Source organism: Euleptes europaea, chromosome 6 (assembly GCF_029931775.1).
Source record: "Euleptes europaea isolate rEulEur1 chromosome 6, rEulEur1.hap1, whole genome shotgun sequence".
Taxonomy (NCBI): Eukaryota; Metazoa; Chordata; class Lepidosauria; order Squamata; family Sphaerodactylidae; genus Euleptes; species Euleptes europaea.
Window position 1 is genome coordinate 71,914,175 of NC_079317.1, and position 27,942 is coordinate 71,942,116.

The 27,942-nt window shown below is 42.8% G+C and overlaps 1 protein-coding gene across 2 annotated transcripts in view; it reads left to right on the forward strand.

The window, feature by feature from the left end:
* NAV2 (neuron navigator 2) overlaps window positions 1-27,942 on the forward strand; it is a 310,894-nt gene that overhangs the window by 102,163 nt on the left and 180,789 nt on the right. The window contains exons 3-6 of one of the 2 annotated variants that reach the window (XM_056852251.1): window positions 6,035-6,087; window positions 18,865-18,937; window positions 23,037-23,322; window positions 26,429-26,497. In XM_056852251.1, coding sequence (XP_056708229.1) covers window positions 6,035-6,087; window positions 18,865-18,937; window positions 23,037-23,322; window positions 26,429-26,497 — 481 coding nt within the window. The remainder of the gene's footprint in view (window positions 1-6,034; window positions 6,088-18,864; window positions 18,938-23,036; window positions 23,323-26,428; window positions 26,498-27,942) is intronic. The other variant, XM_056852253.1, reaches the window with a different exon arrangement.

Sequence of the window (27,942 nt, forward strand, 5' to 3'; positions counted from 1 at the left end):
TGGTCCTGATAGTGTCACATCACTTCCAGCGATTTCTGGAGCAGACTGACATAACTTCCATTTCCCCCCCCCCCAGGAGTGATACCACACCATTGCAACAACAGTGACCTGCCATGTCCCTCCCCCCGACTCCCACTGGTAGCCTACAAACTTGGCTACCACCAATGGAAGAACAGCTTTGAGGTGTTTGGCAAAGTTTGGATGCAGAGTGTCATTGCAAATAGAGAAATACTAAAGTAATACATACCCCTTCTTTTGGAGAACGTGGTAGTTCAAGGCACGCTAGGATTTCCATGTGCCCTTCAGTAGTTCAATAGTCTGCAGGAGAAAGAAAATCTAAAAGGTTGCCATTGGGACTGCATGGCATCACTTCCGGGAAACCCTGGATGTGATTTCATACCTCTCTAGGAATTGCTGGAAACTCTATGGTACAGAGGGCTGTGAATCCTTTCTAGGAATCACTGAAAACCATTGTATGGTAAACCATATGGTAAAATCTTAGAGTTCCAGCAATTCCTAGAAAGGCATAACATCACTTCTTGGGTTTCCCAGAAGTGATGTCACATTGTTGCTCCTGGCAGTCCCTCCTACCCTGTCTGGTAGGCCCTTCCTACCCCACCTGGCTGACTGGCGTCTCTAGTTTACACACATGTAACTGCCTGTAGTGACATAATGAAGACTTTTTGCTGCACAGATTTCCACGATGAAAGCAATCTGACATGAAAAGCATATTTGTTTTTAATTATACATGAGAGCTAACAGTTTTTCTGTTATTCTGTTTGGTTTATTGCCATGTTCTCAGTTTTTCATTAGGCAATCAATTTTTTTTTCAAGTCTTCTCCATAAGTACAGAAGTTACATGGATTGTTGTGGCGGTGAAGCATTCAAATAAGCCTTCAGGGGCTTGCATCCAAGCATACATTTCTGAAGTTTTAAGAGCACTTCCTTATCTGGATAGAGTTGCCAACCTCCAGGTGGTGGCTGGAGATCTCCTGCTATTACAAGTGATCTCCAGGTGATAGAAATCAGTTCCCCTGGAGAAAATGGCCGCTTTGGCAATTGGACTCTATGGCATTGACGTTCCTCCCCTCTCCAAACCCTGCCATCCTCAGACTCCATTCCCAAAATCTCCAGGTATTTCCCAACTCAGAGCTTGCAACCCTATATCTGGAAGAAGGGGACAGCAATATCTGCTGATCCCTCCCTTCTGCTGCAGATCCCTACTTTGTCCCTGTGCTTTTCCTGTCCACAAAATGTTTTGAATGCTTAGTGGCCTGCAGCAGAAGGGGGGTAAAGCGAAAAGTTCCTGCTGTACAAGATCCGTTCCACAAGCAATTCTTGTTGGATACAAGCCAGGGTGCAAATGCCCTATAGGATTCCACTCCAAGGACTATGTTCCTGCAGTACAGCACCCTTCACTTTTACCAACATGCGTCCCACTATATATACCATGCAATAGTGAGTGACGACTTCTTGGATCCTTTTTAAAAGTACCTGGAGTGTCTCTTATAGCATTTGTGCCATGGGTGAGTGGTGTTAACATGAATTAGAATGTGCAGGAAATTCACCTTTAAATTCAAGCTATGCTTTACATTAGAGACCAGTTTAAGGAAAATTGTTGATGAAAAACTGCATGTAAAGCTACGCTGCCTGCCATCCTTCTCTTAAAATGAGTAAGTGCATCGGTCATAACACTAGTTTTCAGTGCAAAGAAACTAACAGAGCTGTCCTAAGCAGAGCTACCCTTCCTAAACCCATTGAAGTTTAACAGGCTTAAAAGGGTACAATCACACTTAGGATGGCACTTTAAATGACTTTTGAAAGCACAACAGTGGCTTAGCTGGACCAGATCAGCCTGACCAATCCCTTGCCCAGGTTGTGAATATGTCAGCAGCCAGTTTATGCATGTGTGCATGTATTTTCTATCACATGGAGGCCTAGGCATGGTTGAGGAAATGTCAACAATTGTTCTGAGGAGGAATGCTTAAAAAGGCCTTAAAATTCCTTATTAGTGTGATTATCTTCTCAAATGGAGAACACCCAGAAGACAGCAGTCAGCTGCTACCATGTCTCATGGGCCATCAGCGTGCATTAGTTTCAAGCTTTGCCAAGACCAGCAGGGTGGCATTAATCACGGCAGAGGGGCTTGGGTATGCCTTTCTCCTATACTGCCCAGCTCACATGAAAATCTGCAGTTGGTGTGTTATTGGAGTTGGCTTTCAGACAGGGGTGGCTTTAGTCTTTTTACTTGGTATACTATGACCAGGGAGTCACTCCACTCCTTCTGCCCCCTCCCCACTTGCTCATGGTAAAGGTAGGATGGAATGGCTTGAACATGGAATTAAGCAGTTTTTGATAGCTAGATGTGCTGTGGAACATCCATTATCATGATCTTAGCTACGTTCAGTGCAGTCAGGGTAAGAGGGTAGTTTTTGAATTAGTTGTGGGCCTTAGGCTGGTGATTAACAGCCCATTCCTGAAATAACGGCGGGCGGAGTCGGCGGCAGGGAAGAGGCGCAGTGGCGCCTCTTCCTAAGCTGATTAGCACAGGCCGTAAAAAAAAAAAAAGCCATTTTGCTGCTTTTTGTTTTGTTTTACCGGGGCTAAAAGCCCCATTGAAAACAGCGAGGTTGCGCCTGCTCAAAAGCAGACGCAGCTCCTCCAATCCCGGAACTGGTGTATCCAGCCGAATCGGGACAGGAAGCCACCTAACTGTTGGCTCCTCCCCCAAGAACGCCCCCGGAATGTCCCCTTGCACCAGTGCGGCCTCTCTACGCCGTGGCCTGCGCCATGGAGAGGCCGTGCTGGTGGAGGGGTGAGGCATGGTTCCGCGGCGCTCGGCCACCAGTGGGACTGGCCTCCCCGCCAGCGTAAGTGCATGTAATCACGATTTTACACGCACTTATGCTGGTGGCGGGGTCACGCCTCCTCCTAAGAGGTTTCGGCTCCCCCTTTCAGGAATGGGCTGTTGCAGTGCATTCGTAAGCAGAATTATACCCTTCCAAGTCTACCAAATCAATGAACTTGGAAAGGTAGAATTTTGCTTAAGATTGCAGAGTTAGATTGGGGAAACAGTGCAAGGGGGAAGGAATAACACCTCCTGAAATTTCTTCTCCTCCATAGCTACTTTGAATAGTTGTTGTTTTTGAAGGGGAATTCTGAACATAGATCCGCAGCTTCATGCCTGCTTTTTTTCCTGTATGTCCTGTAGGCCAGAGTGGTGTAGTGGTTAAGAGCGATGGTTTGGAGTGGTGGAGTCTGATCTGGAGAACTGGGTTTGATTCCCCACTCCTCCACATGAGTGGCGGTTGCTAATCTGGTGAACTATATTTGTTTCTCCTACTCCTACACATGAAGCCAGCTGGGTGACCTTGGGCAAGTCACTCTCTTTCAGCCCCACCTACCTCACAGGGTGTCTGTTGTGGGGAAGGGAAGGTGATTATAAGCCTGTTTGAATCTCCCTTAAGTAGTTGAGAAAGTCGGCATACAAAAACCATCTCTTCTTCCTCCTCCTCCTCCTTGGCATGGTAGTTTTGTTTACTGATTAGCCAATATAGTGGGGAGACGATGTCCCTCTGGCATTTGGTAATCATGAATATTCACCCTATCACATTACTCTGGTCCAGACTGTAATATGCCATATGCAAAAAGTAACACCAGTCAAGGCATGTCATACCAATAGTCAGAGAATTATTATTTTTTTGCCCTCAAGTCACAGCTGACTCATGACGAGCGACCCTGTAGGATTTTCAAGGCAGAAGATGTTCAGAGGTGGTTTGCCATTGCCTGCCTCTGCGTCACCGTGGTATTTCTTGGTCTCCCATCCAAACACTGGCCAGGGTCAGGGCTGAGAGTCTATGATTGGCCCAACGTCACCCAGCAAGCTTCCATGGCGTGAGTGGGGATCTGAACCTGGGTTTCTCAGGTCCTAGTCCGACTCCTTAACCACCACACCACACTGGTTCTCAGTCAGAGAATACAGCTAAAAAAATGCTGTTTTCAGAACCTTAAATTTGATGTAAAGCCTTTTGTTTACTGAGGATTTTCATTTCTGATATAAGTTTTGGGAAACCAGCAGCTGCCTTCAGTCTTATTGAAAGAATACTTATATTTATTGTTTGATTTATTTCATTATTTGTACCTCACTTTTCTCCCCAGTAGAGACCCAAAGTGGCTGACATAATTCTCCTTGCCTCCATTCTCCTTGCCTATCCTTACAACAACCTTGTGAGGTAGGTTAGGCTGAGAGAGTATGACTGGCCCAACGTCACCCAGTGAGCTTCCATGGCATGAGTGGGGATTCGAGCCCAGGTCTCCCAGGTACTAGTCTGACACTCTTAACCACTATAACACACTGGATTTCATAGAGTGAAGAGAAAAACTGCTCTTGCAATGCTTTAGACATTTGACTCCAATGCTCCATGTCTCCATAGACCAGCCAGTAGATCTGGAATGTGTCTGCCGCTGAAGAGATGAAGCCAGGCATTCCTTGAATATATCTTCCCATTTTTGATCTAGATGTTTCCCATGTAAAAAAAAAAAAACAAGACAAAGTCAGGCCAGTCTATATGCTTCTTTAATATGGAATTATCGGGGAATTTTTAATGTGCTCTTTTGACACGGAGAAACCATAAATCATCTCCCGAGAATGTATGGAATGAATGTTTACAAGACAGGCAGTGTGCGCTTTCACTCAGATACATTATTTTGTGTGTTTGCAGTAGCAGCAGCAGCAGAAGCAGAAATGCTATTTGACAATTTGGATTTTGTTGCCATAAAATTTCATCTTCTTGTGTTACAAATCTGGTTGCAGCATGGTCAGCTGCTTAAGGCCCTGTCTGCCACATACTGTGCAGCTTGATCTGGTTGCTTTCTCCGTCCATTAAGGTTGCCTTTCTGCTTCTCCTTCTTGTTTTATTGGTTGAGCAGCTCTGATGTCATAACTGTTAATTTTTCCAGGGAATTAGCTACCTATCCCCAGCTTGCAAGGCCTCCTATGACTAGGGTTGCCAGGTCCCTCTTCGCCATCGGCAGGAGATTTTTGGGGCGGAGCCTGAGGGGGGTGGGGTTTGGGGAGGGGAGGCACTTCAATGCCATAGAGTTCAATTGCCAAAGCGGCCATTTTTCTCCAGGTGATCTGATCTCTATTGGCTGGAGATCAGTTGAATTAGCAGGAGATCTCCTGCTACTACCTGGCAGTTGGCAACCCTACCTATGACTTCAGAGGACCTGAAGGGTAGAGCCCAGCTGACACCGCTCCTTATATTAATCCAGGTGCTCTGTGATGTCACTGGCTTTTAAAACCTAGAGACAGGTGATATTTTTGACAAAATATGGAACTATATGGGCACAATGGGGTTGCCAACCGCCGGGTACTAGCTGGAGATCTCCTGCTATTACAACTGATCTCCAGCCGATAGAGATCAGTTCACCTGGAGAAAATGGCCGCTTTGGCAATTGGACTCTATGGCATTGAAGTCCCTCCCCAAACCCTGCCCTCCTCAGGCTCCGCCCCCAAAACCTCCCACTGGTGGCAAAGAGGGACCTGGAAACCCTAGGGCACCATGGGCCTTCATGCTTGTGGATGCAGATTGGTTCTTGGAAGTAATTCATAAGAAGAATTGCCTGCTGTGTCGTAAAGGGAATGAAGATTTTCTTTTATACTGTATTTGCTTCTGGCTTGTCCATGTGTATTGTTTGTTAAACTGTGCAGCCGTGCACACAGAGTGATTGGCTTCCAGATTCACAACCATCAGTCTGATCAAGATTACCCGTCGTTTTTAGAAATGCTGTCAGCCCAGTTGTCTCCTTTTGAAACGGTGGTGACCTTCTCCAGCTGTCTCTGGAGGAATGGCTCAGGGGAGGAATTCCGCCGGATGGCTCTTGGTGTTTCACACATTTGCTTTGATTGGGCAACTACAGCTTTAGGCTGTTTGATTTAGTCGCAACAAGTGCTCTGGAGATAACTGCACCAGGTGTCTTTTCAACAGGTTTTAGGATTTTTCCCCCAATTGCTGTTTCTGCTTCTTTATAGCAAATGAGAAGATTGAAGACATCAATGGCTGCCCAAAGAATAAATCTCAAATGGTAAGTCAAAAATTTAATATATTCTTTTTTCTAATTAAGGTGCACAGTCCTATGCATTCTTGCCGGCAACAGTGTTTCTATAAACTGTTCCTGAACGAGCCTTTTAAAGATTATGCTGCAACTATAATGCCTAGATACATTTGGAATATTTATGCGAGTGTACACCATAAGTCAGCTGCGACTTGACGGCACTTCACACACACACACACACACACACACACACACACACACACACACACACACACACACACACACACAGAAACTCATATTTTAAATTCACTTAGTGGAATACTGAAAATAAGGGCAAAAGTACCAAAAAGCTTTTTTGTGTGCGGTTTTTACATTGATATTTAATTGCTCTCTGTACCTTTCAAATACCTTTAGTCCTTAAGACTGTGGGGGTTACCGCACTTTGTATTCCCAGCGATGTATTAAGAGTTTGAAAATGTTGTAAAAAAACATCGCTTTAAAAGGGTTTTTGGATACCACGGCTTATAAATGGTTGGAAGATGTCTTCACAACTAAAGGGGCCAAACAAAGTGCGAACAGTATTTTTTATAACGTTTTCAAACTCTAAATACATCGGTGGGAATACACAGAAAGTGCGAAGAGTATTTTTTCTAACATTTTCAAACTCTTAATACATTGCTGGGAATACAAGTGCGGTAACAGCCAATAAGGCATTTTCTTTTAACTTCGCAGTTCAAAGTATAGGAACAACTAAAGAAAAAGGAAGAATGTCAGACTATAAGCCAATAAGCATTTTAAATCCTGGTTGAGGAAGTGACAGGGTCAGTTGAAGACTTTGCCCAAAATTTATGATATTAATGTTATAGTGTTTGCAAATTATGGTACAGGTAGTGAATTGCAACTTCAGAAGTCATAGCTTTTATGGTGGTTTCAGTTCTTTTTTCTTTATTTCCTTTTTTCCTTAGTTGTTCATTTAATTTGTTACTGTCCAGTTATCTTTCTAGACCCAGAAACAACCTTGTGTGTTCCACTCTTAGGTGTTTTTTGTTTTGTTTAATTTTACAGGATAGATGTCATAATACCAGAGAAATCTAAGCCAGGAGTGTCAAAATCAAAAACACGGACACCATCAGTAGATGCCCTGAGGCCGTGTCCATATTTGCTTACAAAAAAGTGTAAACTCAGTTTGAATTTGACACCAAACTATCAATACTACCTCAGTTATAAATGAAATTATCTTTTGAAAATCTCCCTCTTCCCCCCCTTCCCCCTTTGCAGGTCTTTTCTTAATAATTAACAGCACTCCATTTTTCATGAATGCTTGCAAGACAGTTAATTTAGAGGGAACAGTTGGAGAGGCTGATGTTATGGAAAACACTAGCTACCATTGGTGAATTAGTTTTGGGGGCATCTCGTCCACCCCTGAATTTGTGTAGTGAGGACAGAGGGTCAGGCAATACTGAGGCCCTTATTAGCTTTGCCAACTGGCTCTTTTTCATACTAACATGTCTGGTTTTTCTTCCTTCTAGCCTGTTGCAAATGATTTTTTTCCCCCATATAATGGAGGGAATAGGAGATACACTTTAAGAAAAAGTGGCGCCTTTTAAGCTAAATAATTTGATGGGCTGCACCTTTTAAGACCTTTGTAGTGTCGCCTGTGGGGTTTCCCTAATAAACTGCAACATCATTATGACCTTAAGTTCAATGTGGTAGATTCAGCGGATCTTTCTCCTCTGGGGGAGCGCACCTGAGATAGAACAAGACCAGATGAGGCAAAGGAAGGAGGGGCAGGGGCAGTCTGCCTGACCCTGCCCCACCATCCCAAAGGGGAGATGGAGAGGAAGGAAGAGGCAGCCTGCTAACACCTCGACTTGCCGTGGGTGGGCCCGGGTACCATTTCCCTCTTTGTCTTGCCCCAGGCAGGACAGGCCCTGCCTCCCCATCTCTCCCTGGGCGGGCCAAGCTAGAAGCCACCTCCTCCGTTGCCTTGTACAGGGCTTGGGCAGCCAAAGCTAAGGCGTTCTGTCACAGGGCTGGCCCACCCCAAGTGGGGTGAAGGCTGTCTGCCCGGTGGAAGGTGTCCTGGTACTCTTAATGGCCCTTTTTCCCGTGCCTGTGAAGTAAATTAGGCTTAGAATGTATAACTGGCCCAAGGTCCACCACCCATAGCAGGATTTTGAACTTCTGTCGATGAGGGTACTTTCCCCATGAGGTTATTGCTGTTGGCTGCTAATGCTTCATGAAAGGTAAAGGTCTCCTCTGCAAGCACCGGGTCATTCCTGACCCATGGGGTGACATCACATCCCAGCGTTTACTAGGCAGACTTTGTTTATGGGGTGGTTTGCCAGTGCCTTCCCCAGTCATCTTTCCTTTACCCCCAGCAAGCTGGGTACTCATTTTACCGACCTCGGAAGGATGGAAGGCTGAGTCAACCTTGAGCCGGCTACCTGAAACTGACTCCCGCTGGGATTGAACTTAGGTCATGGGCAGAGCTTGGACTGCAGTACTGCAGCTTACCACTCTGCGCCACGGGGCCCTTCATAAGCAGTACAAAGACAACCCCTGAGAAAGCCATCCATAACAGTAGTGGTTGCTGCTACAAAAATTACACATTCTCAGCAATGGCCGCTAATGTTTTGAGTGCTGGTAAGTATTGTTTACAAATTATCTCATTTGGATAATTGAGAAACAACTATTCTGCCTCCTTGAGAAAGTCTCAATGTCTGGAAAGGCCTGCAGACATATAATGGAACCAAAAGTGATGAACTTTAGAAAGAGCTGAAGTCAGCATTATCCAGTTCCCAACAAGGGATGGGAGATGGTATAAGGGAGAATGGATAAATCAAAAGATGGTAGAGTAAGATTTAGCCACAAGAAATTAAAGGAAATTGTAGAACACCCAAGAAACAATATTGGGCAGACAGGAAGAAAAGTAGTCTTGACAAAAAGACCACAACTTTATCTTGTAATTAGGACGGGAAATAACTGTGGTCACTGTGTCATCCTTGTGGTGAAGCGGCAAATCTAGGCGGTCAGAGAGAAGGTGCCTTTGGTTTCACTGTAGTTCTATGTTCCCTGTTCAGTTTGTTTTCTTTAATATTTTCCTGGAGATATTGCAATAACACATCTTAATATCTTCAAGAGTCAGCTTGGAGGAATGTAGCCAACTGAACTAGCCTTTATAATGTACCTTCTTAAGAAAAACGTCATAGAGGATAAAGCACATCTTAACACAAATGCCTCATCTGCCTTGGAAAAACATTTGGAAACCTAGCTTAGTATGGCTGTAATATCCTCTCAGAAAATCTCACATAACTAGTGTGGGCCTTCAACCATGCTTCTATCATGGACCTAGTAATTTCCTTTCCTTGTTCCAGTTGCTGGCAATTATCACTTAGAGTAAATAGAGCTGTGGTCCAAGAGGTCACTGTATGCTCATTTACCTTAGAGGTAGGAGCACCGACCTTCAGGTGGGACCTGGCATTCTCCTGGAATTACATCTGATCTCAAGACTACAGAGATTAATCCCCCTGGAGGAAATGGCAACTTTGGAAAGTGGATTGGATGGCATCACATCCCTGCTGAGCTCACTCAGCCCTGGTTAGTACTTGGATGGGGGACCACCAAGGAATACCAGGGTTGCTGTGCGGAGGAAGGCACTGGCAAACCACCTCTGTTAGTCTCTTGCCATGAAACCCCCCCCAAAGGGGTTGCCATAAGTCGGCTGCAACTTGACGGCACTTTACACACACACACACACATAGTGCAGGCAGACCTACAAGATATCTACTTGTGTTGACATAGCTGAGTTTGTCGTCTTTTTGAGATCTAAAAAAGGGGCTTTATGAACCATAATGACAGAAGACCTATTGTTATCATAGCCCATTGAACAATGTACAGTGGGGCAGCAAATACTTCTTCATGCTGCAGTAGAATCTGACAATTTTTTCATGTCAGGGTTTTGATTTAGTGTAGAAAGTGTATGCATAACTGTTAGCACTCCCACATAGCAAGTTCTCACTGTTAAAACATGACTCTATTCATAGAATAGTTAGTATTGATGTTCTTCACACTTGGTTTTTCAAAGTGATTCATGCCTTGATAAAGGATTTTTCTGAAGGCGAGAATAAACTATTGGTTTCTCCACAATTCTAAAGATGCTGTAGGAATGTATAACATTTTGTTCAACTCCTTTACAACACATTCTTTGTTCATAATTAATTTTAAAAATGTCTGTGATATGAAACCTTACTGTTACATTGGTGTGTCTTATTGCTTTGCTGGAGATAGAAAATGTTATTTTTGCTGTGATCATTTTAGGAACTTGTTTGAGAATTAGAGACAGAAATAAGGTCTAAACATGGTATACTTTACTGGCGCCTGGGGTGGGGAAGAGGTTCTGGCCCAAATTTCAAGCCCATGAACATATCATGAGATATATGTAATAGGCAGTTCATGAGAGGGAGAGCATCTTGGCTATCTTCTGGGCATGGAGTAGGAGTCACTGGAAAGGTAGTTGTGAAATTCCTGCATTGTACAGGGGGTTGGACTAGATGACCCTGGTGGTCCCTTCCAACTCTATGATTCTATGATTCTACATATGTCATTTCAGAACTAAAATATATATTTCTTTCCTGACTTATGTAACTGTATTTACAAGAATGAATTGGGTGCATATAAAAGGCACGTTACTTGTTTGTCTGAGGCATGAAGGAGTTACCTTCTGAATTCCAACCTTCATTCCATTCCCAGTGGTTTTTCACTGTTTGGTGTGGTCAGGGCTGCCCCATTCACTTTCCCTAAATGTAATGTAATATGCATAGTTGTTCTAATCAAGCACATTAATTGCTGTGTTCTCTACCAGCTGCTTTGCATCTCCCCCTGGGTACACATTATTTAATTATGGGACACTTCACTATACATCAACTTTAAAAAAAAATGATGTGTACCCTAGGGTAGTTGTCCTGCATCACAGAGGTTATAAGAGTGGTGTTCTTGCCATAGGTCCAATTTGCCATGCTGGATGTCAGTTTTGGCATTCCAGTTACCAACCACTTCAGATGATACATCAGTGGCATTTGGTGGACTTTACCTAAAACCACATAGTAGACCAGTCCTGTCACTGTGTTGCAGTGACTAATTTACATCCCAAAATAGCCCATTCCCCAAACCCCACATCCATGAAGCCAATGGATGCTGATGTGTTTTGTATAAATTGATCATAGCAGTCTTCTGTATAGTCTGGAATATTTGGTGGGTTTTTTTTAGTCTTTGTTACACAAAGGGACATGATCCAGTAAAAAGGTATCTTGCATAAGCAGTATTGAAATGAATGCCATGTACGAAAGAAAATGGTGCTCTTCCACCATTCCCGTTAATTTCAAAGGGAATTGTGCAAGAATAATTCACCGTGAATTTTGACCAAGATGTTTACCGAATTTACTATATTTTATTTTTAATGTATGTGTTAATACCTACTTTGAACCTCTGGATGGGGTAAGAATATGGGCTCAATAGATAATATTACAATGACCGCAACAACAAATATTACAGCAATTACAAAAAAAGAAAAAGAGAAAGCCCAACCTTAAAACAAAAAAGTTTCATTGAACTACATTTCACAAAGAAGCATTTGCCAGTACGAATTTGCCAATATCCCTTATTTTGTTCTGCTTATTTTGTGCGCATCTCTGTAGATGAACAGTGGGATGATTAATCCGGGGATGAAATTGAAAACAGCATGCTGATCATTGAAAATGCCACTTTGAGCCATCTATATTCACTGAGCCTGCTTCTGTTTCATGAATGGAGGAAATACTGGATTTCAGCACTCATCCCTCCCCCTTTTCCCCTATAAAGTTGACTCAAGCATGAACAGGGCTGTTGAAAAATCAACTGACTGTGAGACTTGTTCAAAGAAAGAAAGCACAGAGTCTCCTTTTGGCAAGTCAACAAACTTCCTTGTGTTTGTTTTGGATCCTACGCTGGCTTGGCGTGCACGGAACCCTTAGAAATGTCACTAACATAATTGTAAACAAAGGAACTTCAAGTATAGGTTCCTCCAATCGGATGCTGATTCGTACTTTTTTTTTTTTTGCAGTGTGTAGTTTGGGGAGTGATTCATACCTTTGTATCTGGGGAAAAACCCACAACATATTAAACTAAAGACTTGAATTTCAGGGCATAACTACATGATACACCCTACACATGCTAGGTCATGGGTGCATGACTGGACCCAAAGGCAGGTGTACGTCAGGAGAAGTCATCTTAAAAAGTGCTTGTTTGCTTGCATTACAAGGGAGCCCTGTGAGGGAGGAGAAGGAGGGTCTGGATTCCCTCCCACGCACCTTTTGCCAGCAGAAGAGGGCCTTTTCACTCTTTTTTTCTTGCTCCACGTGTCCTTGCAAGGGCTGCAAAAACAGGAACATGGGGAAATGAGGCATTCCATGCAGCGCAGGAGCAGTAGGATACTGGTAAAAATAGTGATCTCAGTTCTGGTGCGATCCATATATTAGCATTTTGTATGTTCCTTTATTTTTTAGGCCTACAGATGGTCAGATACGAATTTTCAGCAAGCAAACTCCACTTGTGACCCAGAGGTTAAGAATTTCGGCTCTTAGTGTGAGCTGTAAGGTTTCTGGTGCAGGATTCGCCTCAGGAGTGAAAAGGGACACATTTTGGGTTTTTGAATCAGGACAAGAACCATAACTAGTTATCTAAAGAAAACAGCTCTAGGGTTATCAGGTTCTGCTGCCATCGGATCTGAGTCCAGGGCTGTCACTCCCTCCAATTTCAGGGTTGCTTTTAGTTGGGCAAGTGCTCCAGGATAGAACCTCAGAATAGAGCAAGAGAAGGGGGTTCCTCATCACCCAATTTTTGCCACTCTGCTCAGCAATTTACCTATTTCTGGCTGCCTTGGAATGGGTCTGGCTCTTCCCCCTTGGCTGCTGCTGGACACACCCTTTAAAGAGAGTGCCAACTCTGGGCTCAGCCAATCCTGTCTCCCCAATCCAGCCCTGGGGAGCAACAAGCCCCTGGACCACTGGATACTTGCCTTGGAGTGGTGAGCTCACTAGCCCTTCCCCCTGGACTTCTTTAAGGTCCCTTTTTGTCACTGGCAGGAGATTTTTTGGGCAGAGCCTGAGGAGGGTAGGGTTTGACTTCAGTGCCATAGAGTCCAATTGCCAAAGTGGCCATTTTCTCCAGGTGAACTGATCTCTATCGGCTAGAGATCAGTTATAATAGCAGGAGATCTCCAGCTAGTACCTAGAGGTTGGCAAGCCTATTAGTTGGCTCCTTTAACCTCCTCTAAGAAGGTCAGTACTGCTGATACTCCTGCTGAGGGCTGGCTGGGCTCCTTCAATCTGGCTGACTCCCAAGTAGGCTCTGCCAAGGCCAGGCGCTGCCTCAGCCTGACAGGTACCTTCCCCAGCTTAGGGCTTGCTGGCACAGCAGTCTCCTGGGGTAAGTGCAGGGGCAGAGGCGTTGCCCCCAGACACAGGTTTATAGAGTTACTCCTAAGAGTTTAATGGGAAATAACTCTTGTGAAACAAATGATCCCAGGCCAGTTTAAAGGAGAAACTGGGGGAGTGTGTTAAGGTTCCTAACCCCTAAAACCACAGAACCACTGTGATAAAGAAGGAAGCTGAAGTTTAAGAAAATATAAAAGAAGATTATGTTTCAGAAACAAACCAGAGACTGTAAAGAAAAATCACTCTCAGTAGAAAATAAAGGTTTAAATATTTGTAAGTGAACCACCTTGATACATTTGAAAGTACAATATATCGCTTGAGTTTAAACATCTCAAACTTCTCAATCCTGTTACAATCCACGTTCGTCTTATGAGAGATTCGCTACCCTGACTTTTAATTCCCCCCAAAGAGACAAATAAAACCCATTTTAGGTTGTATTTCAAAAATCCTCTTTAATGCCATATATTTCTGACCATTTTATTATTCAAAATTAGTCCCTCTGTCATACAGCCATGTTCAACTGCTGGTGTTGCAGAACTGTTTTCCTAAAAAGGATTTTTTTTTTTTTTTGCTGGTATCACTGGTGGCAGGACATCAAAGAGGGTTTCTCCCATATGGGATTTCCCTTTCAGGCTCACCACATGGGGAGTTATTACAAGAGGGAGGTTGGGCTGGTTACTGGGCAGTTATAAATTGCTGCGTTATCTAGCTCTGCCTTTAGGAGAGGTGGAGTGCTAGACCACATGAAAACCCTATACAGTCTGGGACCAAGATCTCTGGAGGAACATTTCCTCCTGAATAACCCTACCCATCTGTTAACATCTTCTGTAGAGGCTTTGCTTCAGTTGCCCCCCACCTTGTGATGGTGATCAGGGATAGGGCCTTCTATGTGGTGGTACCTCATTTGCGCAGCGAAGAAAATGTCTTTATTGCTTGATTTTGGTTATGAATGAACAGGGACTCTCCTTGGCTAAGCTTTGTGATTGAGCCTGCAGCTAATACTTCCAAGTATTTCACATTTTAAATTTTGATCATTTATGATTAGTGTTATATGCTCATTGTCATAATTACGTTGACATGTTGTAAGTCACTTTGAACATTCGATAAAATGGGGACATAAACATCTCAAAATAATAAAATGAAATAGAATAAACAGTTTAGGGACCTATGTCTTAGCTCTGCTGCTGTTCTATTTTAAACATTCTTTGTATGAAATGATGTGGATTTGCTTAAGAGTTGGGTGTTTTTTTTCCCCTTCCTCTTTTGTGGATAATTTACATGAAGTTGTCATGTGAGGTATTCCTAGGAAAATGCTACCATGCCAACTGCCACAACAAAGGGTGTTTTTGCTCTCTCTCTCTAAGTTACAGAGCAAACATTTGCTGACGCCCTGGCCTTTTGCGATTTGTAAAATGTATTGGGGCTCCACTCAAATGTTATGAACCCAAATAAAACCTTGAAGACATCAATAACTACTCTGAGGGAATGCTAATGAAAGGAGACACAAAAATGGAATTGCACAGAATCCCATGGACCTTATTCAGTTTTGAAAGCCCACTAAAACTCTCAGTAATTGAGCTTCAGCTTACATGTTGTTTTAAATGATATTTAAAAAATATCTCCAGTGTTTGTCCTAGTATACAGTGGCAGCTCAAGATGTTTTGCCACCTGGAGCTGCTTCTGCCTCATAGACATTTCGGTACTTTCCCTTCCACCCCCTTGCCGCCTCCCATGTCTACCTGGGTGACAGAGTAGCTCCCCTCTTGTTCCCAGCCCTCTTTAAAATCCGTGGCAAGCCATGCATGCCCAACAGGGCCTCCCAGGCGTGCCAGATCCTGAGCTTGCCATTCTGTTAGCAGCATTGCTAGGGCTAATAATGGCTGAATTATTGTGAGAAAGGGTACTCTATAGAATATCTGTGGCTTGGTTAGGGCTGCCAGGTCCCTCTTTGCCACCAGTGGGAGGTTTTGGGGGTGGAGCCTAAGAAGGGGCGGGCTTGGGGAGGGGTGGGACTTTAATGCCATAGAGCCCAATTGCCAAAGCAGACATTTTCTCCAGGTGAACTGATCTCTATCGGCTGGAGATCAGTTGTAATAGCAGGAGATCTCCATCTAGTACCTGGAGGTTGGCAACCCTAGGCTTGGTTCCCTTTTTAAATAGGGCTGGGGGAACAAGGAGGCATGGAAGATCAACTGGAGGTGGCATGAGCAAGTGAGCAGGAGGGGCAGTTGCCACCCACCCAAAATCTGCCCCTTGAAGTGACTTCTCTGCTATTATTCTCCTGAATTTTACTTAGAATTTTAAAATTGTTGGAAATATCAAGATCTTTCAATTCCATGTGCAACTGGGAATATGCTTTTACAGGCACATTTCCAAAACATGATCCCTCTGATTCAGCATTTCGGCCTCAGAAGCAGTCTTCCATGTGTGAATCCTTCTTTGTATCAAGTTCCCTGAATGCAACAGAGGGTGCTGCTGGGATGCCACTTGGTGGAGCTCCGTGTGTGGAGTTCCATAGAAGCATAGAATCATAGAGTTGGAAGGGGCCATACAGGCCATCTAGTCCAATCCCCTGCTCAATGCAGGATCAGCCTAGGGCAGCAGTTCCCAAACTGTGCTCCACGGAGCACTTGGGTGCTCCTCGAAACATCTCCTAACGCTCCGTGAAGAGACTGGAAAGAAAAATACTACGGTCATTCGGTGTAGTATATAGATGCTAGGTGAAAATTAGTGCTCCGTGATGAATTTCTCTCCTGAAAAGTGCTCCATGACTCAAAAACATTGGGAACCACTGGCCTAGAGCATTCCTGACAAGTGTTTGTCCAGCCGCTGCTTAAAGACTGCCAGTGAGGGGGAGCTCACCCCACCCCCCAGGTAGCCGATTAAACCCATTATTTCATGCAAGTTTAAAGCGACATATGCCATATTGAATGGATGGTGCTGACAGCGCCACTCAGCGCTGCTTCAGTGGGGGAATGTGGACACAGATAAACCTTCCCATCTCTAGTTACCATGGAGAATCATAAATATATGTTCAGCCTACATGATCAGCTGAAATTCTACATGTTCCTGTTCACATGTAGGAGACCTAGTATAACAGTAGATAATCTGCTGCGATTTATAACATCTTAAGAATTTTGTGAGTAAACATGCTCCAGATTCCAGCTGAGGTATCTAGTTTCCTTTCCTGAATTTTACTGCCTATATGGCTGGAAATTTCTGTCAGCTGTCTTTCTGAAGAATAAATGGGACTTTCCCACATTAAGCATATGTAGTACCCTATGTTTATTTTTAAAAAGATTATCATTGGGATCATTTTAACATTATACTGGCATAGTGGAGAAGGAATCCATTTTGTGATGAGGCTTCCTATGTGGTTCGGCAAAATCACCTGAAAAAATAAGAGATTTGCTGTCATGATGTATATCAGATGGACCACCTAAGGGGCACAGACCCTTTTACATCAATGCAAAAAGTATTGGGTAAACGTTTCTATACTGCGTATGCCCTAATTGTCCATATTTACTCAGGGCAGTTCCTATTTCTGTTATCTTTCCTTGATAAATCATTGTCTCTGTTTCGGCTCTGATTCTGTATGTTCTTTCTGCTTGAGCTCCTCTGTCCACTGCAATAGTGGCCCTCCACTGTGGAGCACATTCTACTCATGCTAGTCGCTTTTTGGCTCCTTAAAAGACCTTGGTTTTCCATGGGTAGAAATACCTAGCTCCAAAGGAATGTGTGCTGCACTGCTAGGGTTGCCAACCTCTAGGCGGTGGCTGGAGATCTCCCGCTGTTACAACTGATCTCCAGGCGATAGAAATCAGTTCCCCTGGAGAAAATGGCAGCTTTGGCAATTGGACTCTCTGGCATTGAAGTTGCTCCCCTCTTCAAACCCCGCCCTCCTCAGGCTCCACCCCCAAAATCTCCAGCTATTTCCCAACCTGGAGATGGCAACACTGTGCACAGTGGAAGACTGCCCCACAACGAAGAGGACTACAAATAGAAATGAGGTATAGAATCCTAGGATTCAAGTCTCTGATTCTGTTTTGACTTTTTAGGGAGAGTATGAAGGTGACTTTAAAAACAAAAACAAACTGTTTTGGAAGCCACCACAGAGAAGCCAACGAATATAGAATACAGCAGGCTGAAAAGTGCCTGCTGCTGTGCTCCGTAGGTTTGGTACGCTGCTCAATTGAGCAGTCAGACATTGTCAATTAACTGCATTTTTTTTTAAAAAACTATTCAATAAAATTAACAACAGCAAAAACAAAATAAAACGTAGAAAAACATATAACAGTCTTCATAATTTAAAATACTATATGTGTGTGTGTGTGTGTGTGTGTGTAAACTTAAGAAAACACACCCTGAATTTCTATATTACACCTTCACGGTTTAGTCCTCTATACAATAGCTAGACTCACTGTCATCGCAGAAAGTTGTCCTTTCCCACCCTTGATTATAAGATTTTCTATTTTATTTACAGTTCGTAACCATAGCTCGTCTAGGTTCATTGTATCACCATTTTTCTGATATGTTGTTAATTAATACATATATTTCTTTTACTTTAAACAACCAGTCCTCTACCTTTGGAGTTGTTTTTTGTTTCCAATGTCTGGCAGACGTCATTCTAGCAGCAGTTATCATGTGTAACCCCATACATCGTTTATCTTTTGTTAGGTTAGGGGCTAAATTTAACAAAAGTATCTCAGGCCTACATGGGATATCAATCTCCTCAATTAACTGCATATTATTTGACCACAATTGTTCCTTTTTGTTGTTGTTGCCAAGAACGCTGCTTTATACATGGTACACAGAGAAAAACTGATCAGTTAATCATTCACATTTATGAGAATCTTCTGTAAAATTGCTGAAAGTTACAACTCCTTGCAGTTTTCTGCAAGGTTAATGTTGTTGTTTCACAACAACACTTAACAAGTTTTGTTTTTTTCTGATTAGCATAAGAATCAATACTGTTGATTATTAAAGTATTTTTTGTTATTGTGCTGAAGATAATGCCTCAAAATACTTGTCTGGTGTTTGACAGTATTTGGCAATATTTGGTCCAGTTTGCAATCTTAGTTTGCAATTGCATGGAGTTTAGAATAGGGATGTTACAAAAGTATCATTTCTGTGAAATGTTGGAGAATAATATGTAGGCGAGGAGCAATGACCTGCCCAGGAGATGTCTTGTTGATGGTCACCTAGGTTTTAAGCATGCCTGGCCTTCGTAATGAATCTTTCGACGGGAGCCAGATAATTTTGTGTGGCCAGTAGGGTGGTCAAAATAGTATTGCGTTGCATTTCTTTTCATTTCATCTTTTCCTTTCTTTTTCAGATTGAAAACATAGATGCGTGCCTGAGTTTTTTGGCTGCCAAAGGAATAAATATACAGGGACTGTCAGCAGAAGGTGAGTCTCCTTTCTTTAACAGATGTTATTTTGCAGTGAGGGATTTTGCATTGGCAGTGTTTTTTGCTTGGAAATGAAAGTGAGTAGTGGTAATTTGATGAACAATAAAATTAATGGAACAAGAGGACAAAGTGATAAATAGGATGGTAACTCTTTTAGAGGGGAACTCTCCCCTTTGGAACCCAGGCAAGAAAAATGTGCAGCATCGTTCCAGGGAAAAAGTCTATGGGGCTTAAAAAATATTTTATCCCATTTGTTTCAGGTCGGGAAAACAGCATGGGGGAAAGCTGAAGCCCCTCTTCCCCGCACTTCAGTCCCAAACTGAATCAGGCCTCTGCATCATTTGAAAACTGAGGTCTCAGCAGCTGCCACCTGACTGAGGGGAATGAGAGTCGAGTTAGGCAAACCCCAACCCGGCTCATTAGAAAATGTTAACGCCTGGTTTTGCCTTTAATGGGAGTGTCCAGTAGAACAGTTGCTGCCTGCTCTTTCCTTTCTTACACACTGTTTTTCCAAGGAACTGTTTCCCCTTGTACACCCTTATGTCCTCTCATCTAATAATAATAGTACTAGGGACTAGTTTGCTTATTCCCCATATGAGGGCTAAATTGCAGGAAGGTTGGTTTTGCTGTTCAGTTAATTCACTCAGACTGTTTCAAAGGCTCTGTGTAAAATACTTCACCTCCCAGATCTATAATGTAGAGCAGTATCCGGGCGGGGGATTAAATATTTGGCCAGGGTCCCTTGTTCCCTTTTCCTATATGTTAAGCACTGCCCAAATGTATATGATGCTTCATGGCATAATAAACTATGTTTTTTTTTCCTGCAACGTGCTATGGCTCAGATCCAAGGTCTCTGAGCATTTTGATACACAGTTGGGTTGGACACTTGGATCTGTACCAGATATTGTGAAGTCAATAAGGAAGTTTGTGTTTTCGTCGGAGAAGTTGTACTCACAGGGATATTCTTGATTGGACTGACACTGGAACGTATTTGCGTGCCAATCTTAGTTCCAAGTTTCACCTGCTTTCACTTGTGTGCTTGCAAGAGGAAACAGGAACAAACCCTGTCAGTACATGGCAGTTCTCAAATTTCTCCTTACCTCTCCCTCTGTCTCAGAGTTAGCGGTTGGATTTTCAAGGACAGGTGAGATGGTTTTCTTGGCTTAGCCATTTGTCTGTAGGATGGGTTGTGAGCTTGGTTCTCTGAAAATTACACAATTTCAGTTACGGATAACGTAGCTTGGTTACCTTGATGCCAAAAGCTGTTTACCCTGGGTTCATACTGCTGCTTGAATATCATAGTGAGTTTTGTACACGACGGCTGCCAGAATGCTTCAATGAAAGGTCAACGTATCAGCAAATCATTCTCAGATGACACAGGAAGGGTTTTCTTTTTTAGAAGTAAAATGCTAGTTGCCAGCAAACGGAATCCCCTGGCTCGAAGTGTACTGGTTTCTTATTCCAGTGGGATAATTGTACGGTGTTTCTAGGTGTCTTCTGCTCTTAGGCTGATTATATTTATGCCTAAAGTGAGAGCATGAAGTGGCAGACAACATATATCTGCCACTGATTCTCTGCCATCTGATCCTCAAAGGCCTGAAAACAAAGGCGCTTAGAAATGCCAGAATGTTTTCCATTTTTCTCTAGCTGAGGGATCACCCTTTTAAAGCTGAGCAACTGTTGCTAATTAAGGTCTGATTCACATATACTGTTATGTCACTTGATTTGAGTAATTGAGCGACTGAGAGAAATCAAGTGATAACCCACAGCTGAAAGGGTAACAAACTCCATTGAATAACATTGGATTGGATCCAATTATTCTCTTCTGCTAAGTGTGTAGTCTTCTTCTGATACAAGTACTCTTCTTTTGACTGAAGGAGTCTTTTGATAAAGGAAGACTCCCCAGTTTGCAGGTGGCATTGGAGCCAATGCACTGATATAAGTGCCTTGTGGTTGATATACGGCCATATGAAAGTTTTGCCTGGAAATTTTTGATCTGTGATAGCCCATTCACACATGCAAGTCATTGATTTATTCCTTCACACAACTTCTCCTCTTCCTAGCTTAATACTAAGCTTCTTGGCTGTTTTTCTCGGCGGCTTCTTTTGCTGCCATTTGAAAATTGAGTGATTTGTACCTCAAGCAAAAAGGGTAGAATAACAAAAGAAAATGGAGCTAAAGTGAGTTGAGGCAACTTAGAAAACAGAAAACTCACAGCACAGAAGCTTCCAAGCACCACACTAAAAGAAAGCAACCCTCACTGCCCTAAAAACTAGAACATCTGGCAGTTTTTCCCCAACCTGTGACCAAAATGAAAATGACTGGGTTATACGCTTATACTGTTGAAACTCAGTGTACATATATATTTAAACAGAAACACAAGACAGAAGGGAGCGGTAACAGGAAGTAATTCAGACTGAGCAAGTCGGCAAGAGCTGTTGATGTACCTTCTATGTACAAAGTCCGGTGGCAAGGGGCCAGGTGAATTACCTCAGCCCATCTCCTGAGATAAGAGGAGAGAAATGCATCTGCAGGGCTTATCTGAAACAGAGTTTATGGCTTGCTTTGAAAGAGCTAACGCCAGCCCCCTATAAAATCCAAAAAGGCTTTGCCATGCCCTTCACTGACATACGTGTAAATGTTGTGGACTATCCGTTTTATCTATATTTTCTTTACGTAGATCCATTTAATCAAGCAACCAGTAGGCAGAATCTTGTAGTGGAACTCAAGTAGCCCTGATATTTGGATATGCTGTATACTCTCAGGCATAATAGAAAACAAATGTCATATATGAATCAGAAAAATGAAATAAAATAAGGAGCTTCCTAACCAGTTCAAGATTCTTGCTAGTATTTGTTTTTGCTATTAAAATTGGTGGCCTGTGCCAATCTCTTGTAGTGCTGTCGTAAGCAGATCTACTAAGAATCCTACTCTAGTCAAGGGAGATTTCTCCTAGGAAAGTGTTCTTAGGATCGGACTGTTAGACTCCAAAATGGGGCTGCTGGCAAGCATGAGGTAGATATCTATGTATGTCAGGGAAATGCTAGAGAGGCAGAAAATATGAGATTGCAAATGGACCTCCAAAAGGGAGGCAATCCTAAAAAAGAGGCAGAAACTCCAAAGAATCTTGGCAGAGTAGATGTGCAGTCCTGTCTAACTGATGGTGATTAAGGTTAAGTTTGCTACTTGCATCCCTTTATTCTACAGCATAGCCAGTGGTTGAAATAAGGAGTGGGTTTAGGTGCCACCATGGGTGAATCTCCTGACCCAATTTTTACTCCCCAAAATAAGATCCTTTGTGCTATTGGGGGGGAATTGCTTCCTTTGCAACTTAAATGTTTGGGAGCAAAATATTAATCAGGAGAGGTGGAAGAGCCTTCATTCCTCCAAAATAAACGTTAAAGGTGCAGGGAGGCATAGACCATAAACAATCTAAATTTGTGGATGGAAATAAGGAGAGATGGATTGTCTCATAAAGGGGAATGAAAGTAGAGGAGGATTGGGAATTGGCCTGCTTGGTCCCCTAAGAGGTTATTGTATCCTAGAGGGAGGAGATTTGGGTAAGGAGAAATTTCCCAGTTGTTGGGCTGCTCCCAAGCAGTTCCTTCCTCTTTCTTCTTTATCATTGTGCTGCTGTTCACTCTCCAAAGCAGTCATTTTTCTCCAGGGGAACTGATCTATGTTGTCCGGAGATAAGAGATAATTCCAGGAAATCTATAGCCCCCACATAGCAGCTGGCAACCCTACCCCCCGGCAATAGCTCCCAGTTTAGTTGGCTAATGCCCATCTCACAAAACCTTTCCTTCAAGTAATTGTGTGGATGTTCCAATTCCCCTTTTGGAGACAATCACTGTGTATGTAGTTGAAATCACCTGGATTAGCACCATCCCTCATATAAAAAGTTCTAATCCCAAAATCCCTATCAAGTTCCAAAGTATTCCTTATAAATGACCTTTTTATAAAGTTTGTTGTAACCTAAAGGGATGTAGAGGTTAAGAAAGTTACAAATAATGTCAGAATTAAACATATATTTATACTGAGAAGGTGACGTGAATTCTTTGCTGATGTAAATGCTTTTTTACAAATTTTCTTTGCAGAAATCAGGAATGGGAATTTAAAGGCCATCTTAGGCCTTTTCTTTAGCCTATCGCGATACAAGCAGCAGCAACAGCAACCCCCCAAGCCGCAGTCACAGCAACACCCATCCCAGCCACCTCCCACGTCACCCCAGCAAGTAGGGCCTCTATCCCAGTGCCAGGTCGGATTGCAGGAGCAGCCACTACAGCCACCCCATCAGGTGCCGGATTCACCCCAGATGCAGTGCCAACAAGCCCAGCAAATTCCTCTTCTTCACTTGAAAGCACAACCAGAAATGCAGTCCAGGTGGGTTACCTTCTCCAGTATTTTCCTTTCTTTCTTTTTTTAATGCCAGCAAATTCACAGACTGCCCAAACAACATCTTGCAATGGAGACTTTGGTACCTGGAAATAAACGTTTATAGCTGAGAAGAAAAATAAAACCTGAATGTCTGACTTAGCGTTGCCAACTTCTGGCTGAAAGATTCCTGGAGATTTCAGGTTAGAACCTGGGGAGGGTGGGATTTGGGGAGGGGAGGGACCTCAGCAGGGTATAATGCCATAGAGCCCTCCCTCCAACGTTGCCATTTGCTCCAGGGTGATGATTTCTGCCATCGGGAGATCAGCTGTAATTCCAGGAGATCTCCACGCCCCATCTGGAAGCTGACAACCCTAGTCTGACCATGTGCATAATTGATTCTTATAAATCAAAGTTTTTGGAATAAGTCCACCCAGTTGATACTAAGTTCCCTGAAATCAGGTGCCAATTCTACAATGGTGCACTGAAGTGCTTTAGCTGATCAGCAGAATACATATGTTTACCTGGTCATTTTTATATGATTGTGCACATGAGCACATGAAGCTGCCTTATACTGAATCAGACCCTTGATCCATCAAAGTCAGTATTGTCTACTCAGACCGGCAGTGGCACTCCAGGGTCTCAGGCAGAGGTCTTTCACATCAACTACTGCTTGGTCCCTTTAACTGGAGATGCCGGGGATTGAACCTGGGACCTTCTGCATGCCTAGTAGATGCTCTGCCACTGAGCTACAGCCCCCTAGTGGTCAAGCAGATTCATATGGAATCCCCTGAAAAATAAATTTTCCACTAATGAAGGCAACTTTGTCAAAACGTTTTTGGTGGTGAGTTGTATAATGATTTAGTGTGTTGTTACCTTAACTGGTTAAGGAGGCTTTGTTAATATACTGTGTTTCATATATGTTTTAATGGTGTTTCCAGTGGATTCTTTAAATTTATATCCTGCTTTGATGGTTCAATATCCTTTTCAACTTTACTTGTTTAGATGGGTTGCGTTTTCTCCCCCCCCCCTTGTTTGGTGGTAGTTGGATGTCAGACTAGGATCCAAGAGACCCAGGTTTCAATCCCCACTCTGCAGGGGGAATCTTGCTGGATGACTGACAGTGCATTCCTAAGGAGAGTTTCACCAGTCTAAGCCTATTGAAATGAATGGGCTTAGACTGGAGTAACTCTCCTTAGGAATGCACTGTTAGGGCATGTAATTCTCTTTCAGCCTAACCTACTTTATAGGGTTGTTCATGTGAGGATAGAATGGAGGAAGGGAAAACGAGGTAAACCACTTTGGGTCTCCATCGGAAAGAAAAGGAGAGAATAAATATCTAAGTCCTGGGGTTGTATCATACAACTTTGAGGGAGGAGCTTTCTGCTAGTGTGCAGTGCCTTTTCCATAGTAATGCTTCTTCTTCCGCTCTGCCATCTGAAAAATGGAGACATAGGACACATACCCTATATCTTGTGATGTCTATGAACTATGTAAATGGTTGCCGCCACTATCATCCCAGTGAGGGATCCGCCACTCTCAGTTCTTGTCTCCCGCTGTCACTCAGAGCGACAGAGTGATATCACGTTGTTGGCCTAATGTCTGCCCCTTCCCGCTCCCTCCTGAATATTGTGAGTTGTGGGACATACAGTTTTCAGAATGTGGTATAATTATTTGCACAAATGAAAAAGAGCCCCACAAAACTGCAGTTTAGTCAAAGGGGCTTCTCTTGAGGAGTATCCGGAAACTACATTTGGTACAGTGTTGTGGGCAGATCATAACGACCATCTCACTCAAGTCTTGTGTTCCACATGCACTGGCTGCCAATTTGCTTCCAGGCCCAATCGAAAGCTCTATAAGGCTTGGGGTAGCATACCTTAACGACCACCTACTTCCATATGAATCTGCCAGGCCACTCCAGTCATTTTCAGAGGCCCTGCTTCGGGTTCCTCCGCCATCTGAGGCTAGACAAGTGGCAGCCTGTGTAAAGGCCTTCTCTGTTGTGGGCCAAAACTTGAAACTCCTTCCTCCTTCCTCATCAGTCTCCCTCCTGTTTTAATTGTTTTAAATATATACTCCACTTTGCTCTCCAGTGGTGACCCAAAGTTGCTTACAACATCTTCTTCTTCTCCATTTTATCCTCACAAGAACTCTGAGAGATAGGCTAAGCTGAGAATCTGTGACTGACCCAAGGTCACACAGCAAACCACCATAGGAGAGTGGGATTTGAACCTCAGTCTCCCAGATCCTAGTCTGAGACATGCACATTTTAACTGACCATCAGTAAAATACTTTTATTACTTTATAGTTGTTCATAGATTTCATTCTAAAATGATTAATATTAAAGCTGAACCAATAACTTTGTGTTAGTTTTTTAAAAAACATAAACATAACCATGTTTTAAAAATAGTTATTGACTACAAATTATTGTACAAATGTATTTTAAGGGGGTTAGATCCTACTTCTGTCTCAAAACTGAAATCAAAGTGATAACAATTAAACTTTTATGTCTACATTTCAAATGTGTGAATCATATTTACTGAAATACAAATTTACCATTTAAAACACGAGTCTTCATTGCTTGTTCTTTTTCATATGCCATCACTTTTGCTAGCCAACGCTTTCGTCATTATTCACCCTCATGTGGTAAGATCTGGTATTTAACCCGTGAAAATGAAGTCAACTGAAAGAGTCATTGAAAACGATATCACTGAGGTCATTGAAAACTAATGTAGTAATTGTAGTAAATACAGATCTTACCATTCTGTGGAAATTTTACCACTTCAGAAATGTCCATGAGAATCAGGCTAAGAATAAGCATGCTTTGACAGACTGAGTGCTTTATGGGCATTGAAATGTGCAGTAGGAGGTGTCTATTGCTCGCAAAGTGAACCAGAAGTATATTTACTGAGTACTGGGTCTCTATTACTATGACTGAGATGATGAAACATTCTTAAAAGGTCGCCTACCTGAAATGTGGTTTGTTGGGGCAAGAGGGAATTCTTTCTCTCTTCTCAAGTATCTCGATAACCCCCTTTTCAAAAACCTCCATCAGCGTGTGTGAATGATTCTTCTTTGCTCACTCACATCTACCACTTTTTTTCTTCTTGTACAGTGCATCACCCAGGGACTCATCTCAAAGCAAAATCATCCGATTCACTCTCGGTCAGAAAAAGACTTCTAGGTTAGCACTACTTCCTCTTAATGCCAAGCATGGATAACCCTCCTTGCAAGAACCCCAGTTTGCATGGCGTAGGGTTCGCCTTACTGATGTGCACTTGTTATTTTCAAACCAAATATTTTAGGATAATCAGACCGGGGAGAACTATTCATTATTATTATAGTGTTGATTTATTTTATGTAGTATACTGACACCCAAGCCTATCCCCAGAACACAGTGTAGTTTGCAAGAATTTCATCTGTATCCCTCTGTCCTTAAAGGGCTCATACAGTCTAATTATTAATTTTATTGCTAATTTGTTGTAGGTAGGAGAGGTGGTTTGGGAGAAGATTGGAATAATTGATAGGAGTAATAAAATATGATGTGACAGTGTACCTAAAATAAATAAATAAACAAACAAATAAAAGCTACATAGTTTGGGAATCTTTTCTCTCCTCTGCCACATCTTAATTTCCTTCTTCAATATTGAAGTACAACTTGTTTCCTCTAGGTTAATAAAGAGTGGCAATACTCTGACTGTGTCAGATGAGAGAACACAGCAGCATAGATATACGTGTCATCTTTATTCTGGATTCCTCAGTGTCTGGCAGTGGGGAACATCTAATCTCCCAGAGGATGAATAACGGGTGTTCCAATTCATTCATTCCCTTCCAAGCCACAGACTGACATGAGTTCCGACCCATATGAGCATCTCACTGCAGCACTTTAAAATGCTGCTCTAATCTTCATTAATACCTGTGGAATTCATCATAGATTTACTTGTGATGAATGTTACTCTTACCATGCTGTCATATTTTACTTGGTTAGGAATACTTTATAAGCACAGCATTATGCAAGACCCTTTTTGTGTTTACCCTTTTTGTGCGGAAACTAGTAAATACATTTTCTTATAAGGATATCCTCCTCCAGACATTATAGTCTCTCTCCACCCGCCCCCGGAAATGATAAGACATTATGAATTAGAGGCCCTCTTATCAGCTGCTTTCTCAATCTTCCTTCATTTCACTAGTGCAGACCTTTACATATCCATGTCCTCAAGCCTGTTCATTTCTGCAAATCAACACATTCATGCTCTGTTTTAGAGACCAACGCAAGAAGCTATGGCAGATGCTTGAAGGGTTTCCTGATTTTAAAAAATAATAACTGACATGCAGCCTTGGGAAAGAGGGAATCAGTGGAATGTGAGGGCCCTTTCTCCAAGGGCCACTTATACAATAAAAAAAATACAGGATAAAAGAATGCAGGGTCTTGTTATTGAGAATTGTACGAGGCTGATAGATCCTGAACTGCTGATTGGTTTGGGCAGACTCCTTCAAAAACCTTGTGGAAAGGAAGGAAAGTCGTGCAGGAGCTTGTGTGGCTTGCATTCATTTTTGTTGGGGTTTACACAGTAGGACTCCTTAGCAGATGGTTCACTTTCTTTGGAAAGTTGCTTTCTCTTTCTTGCC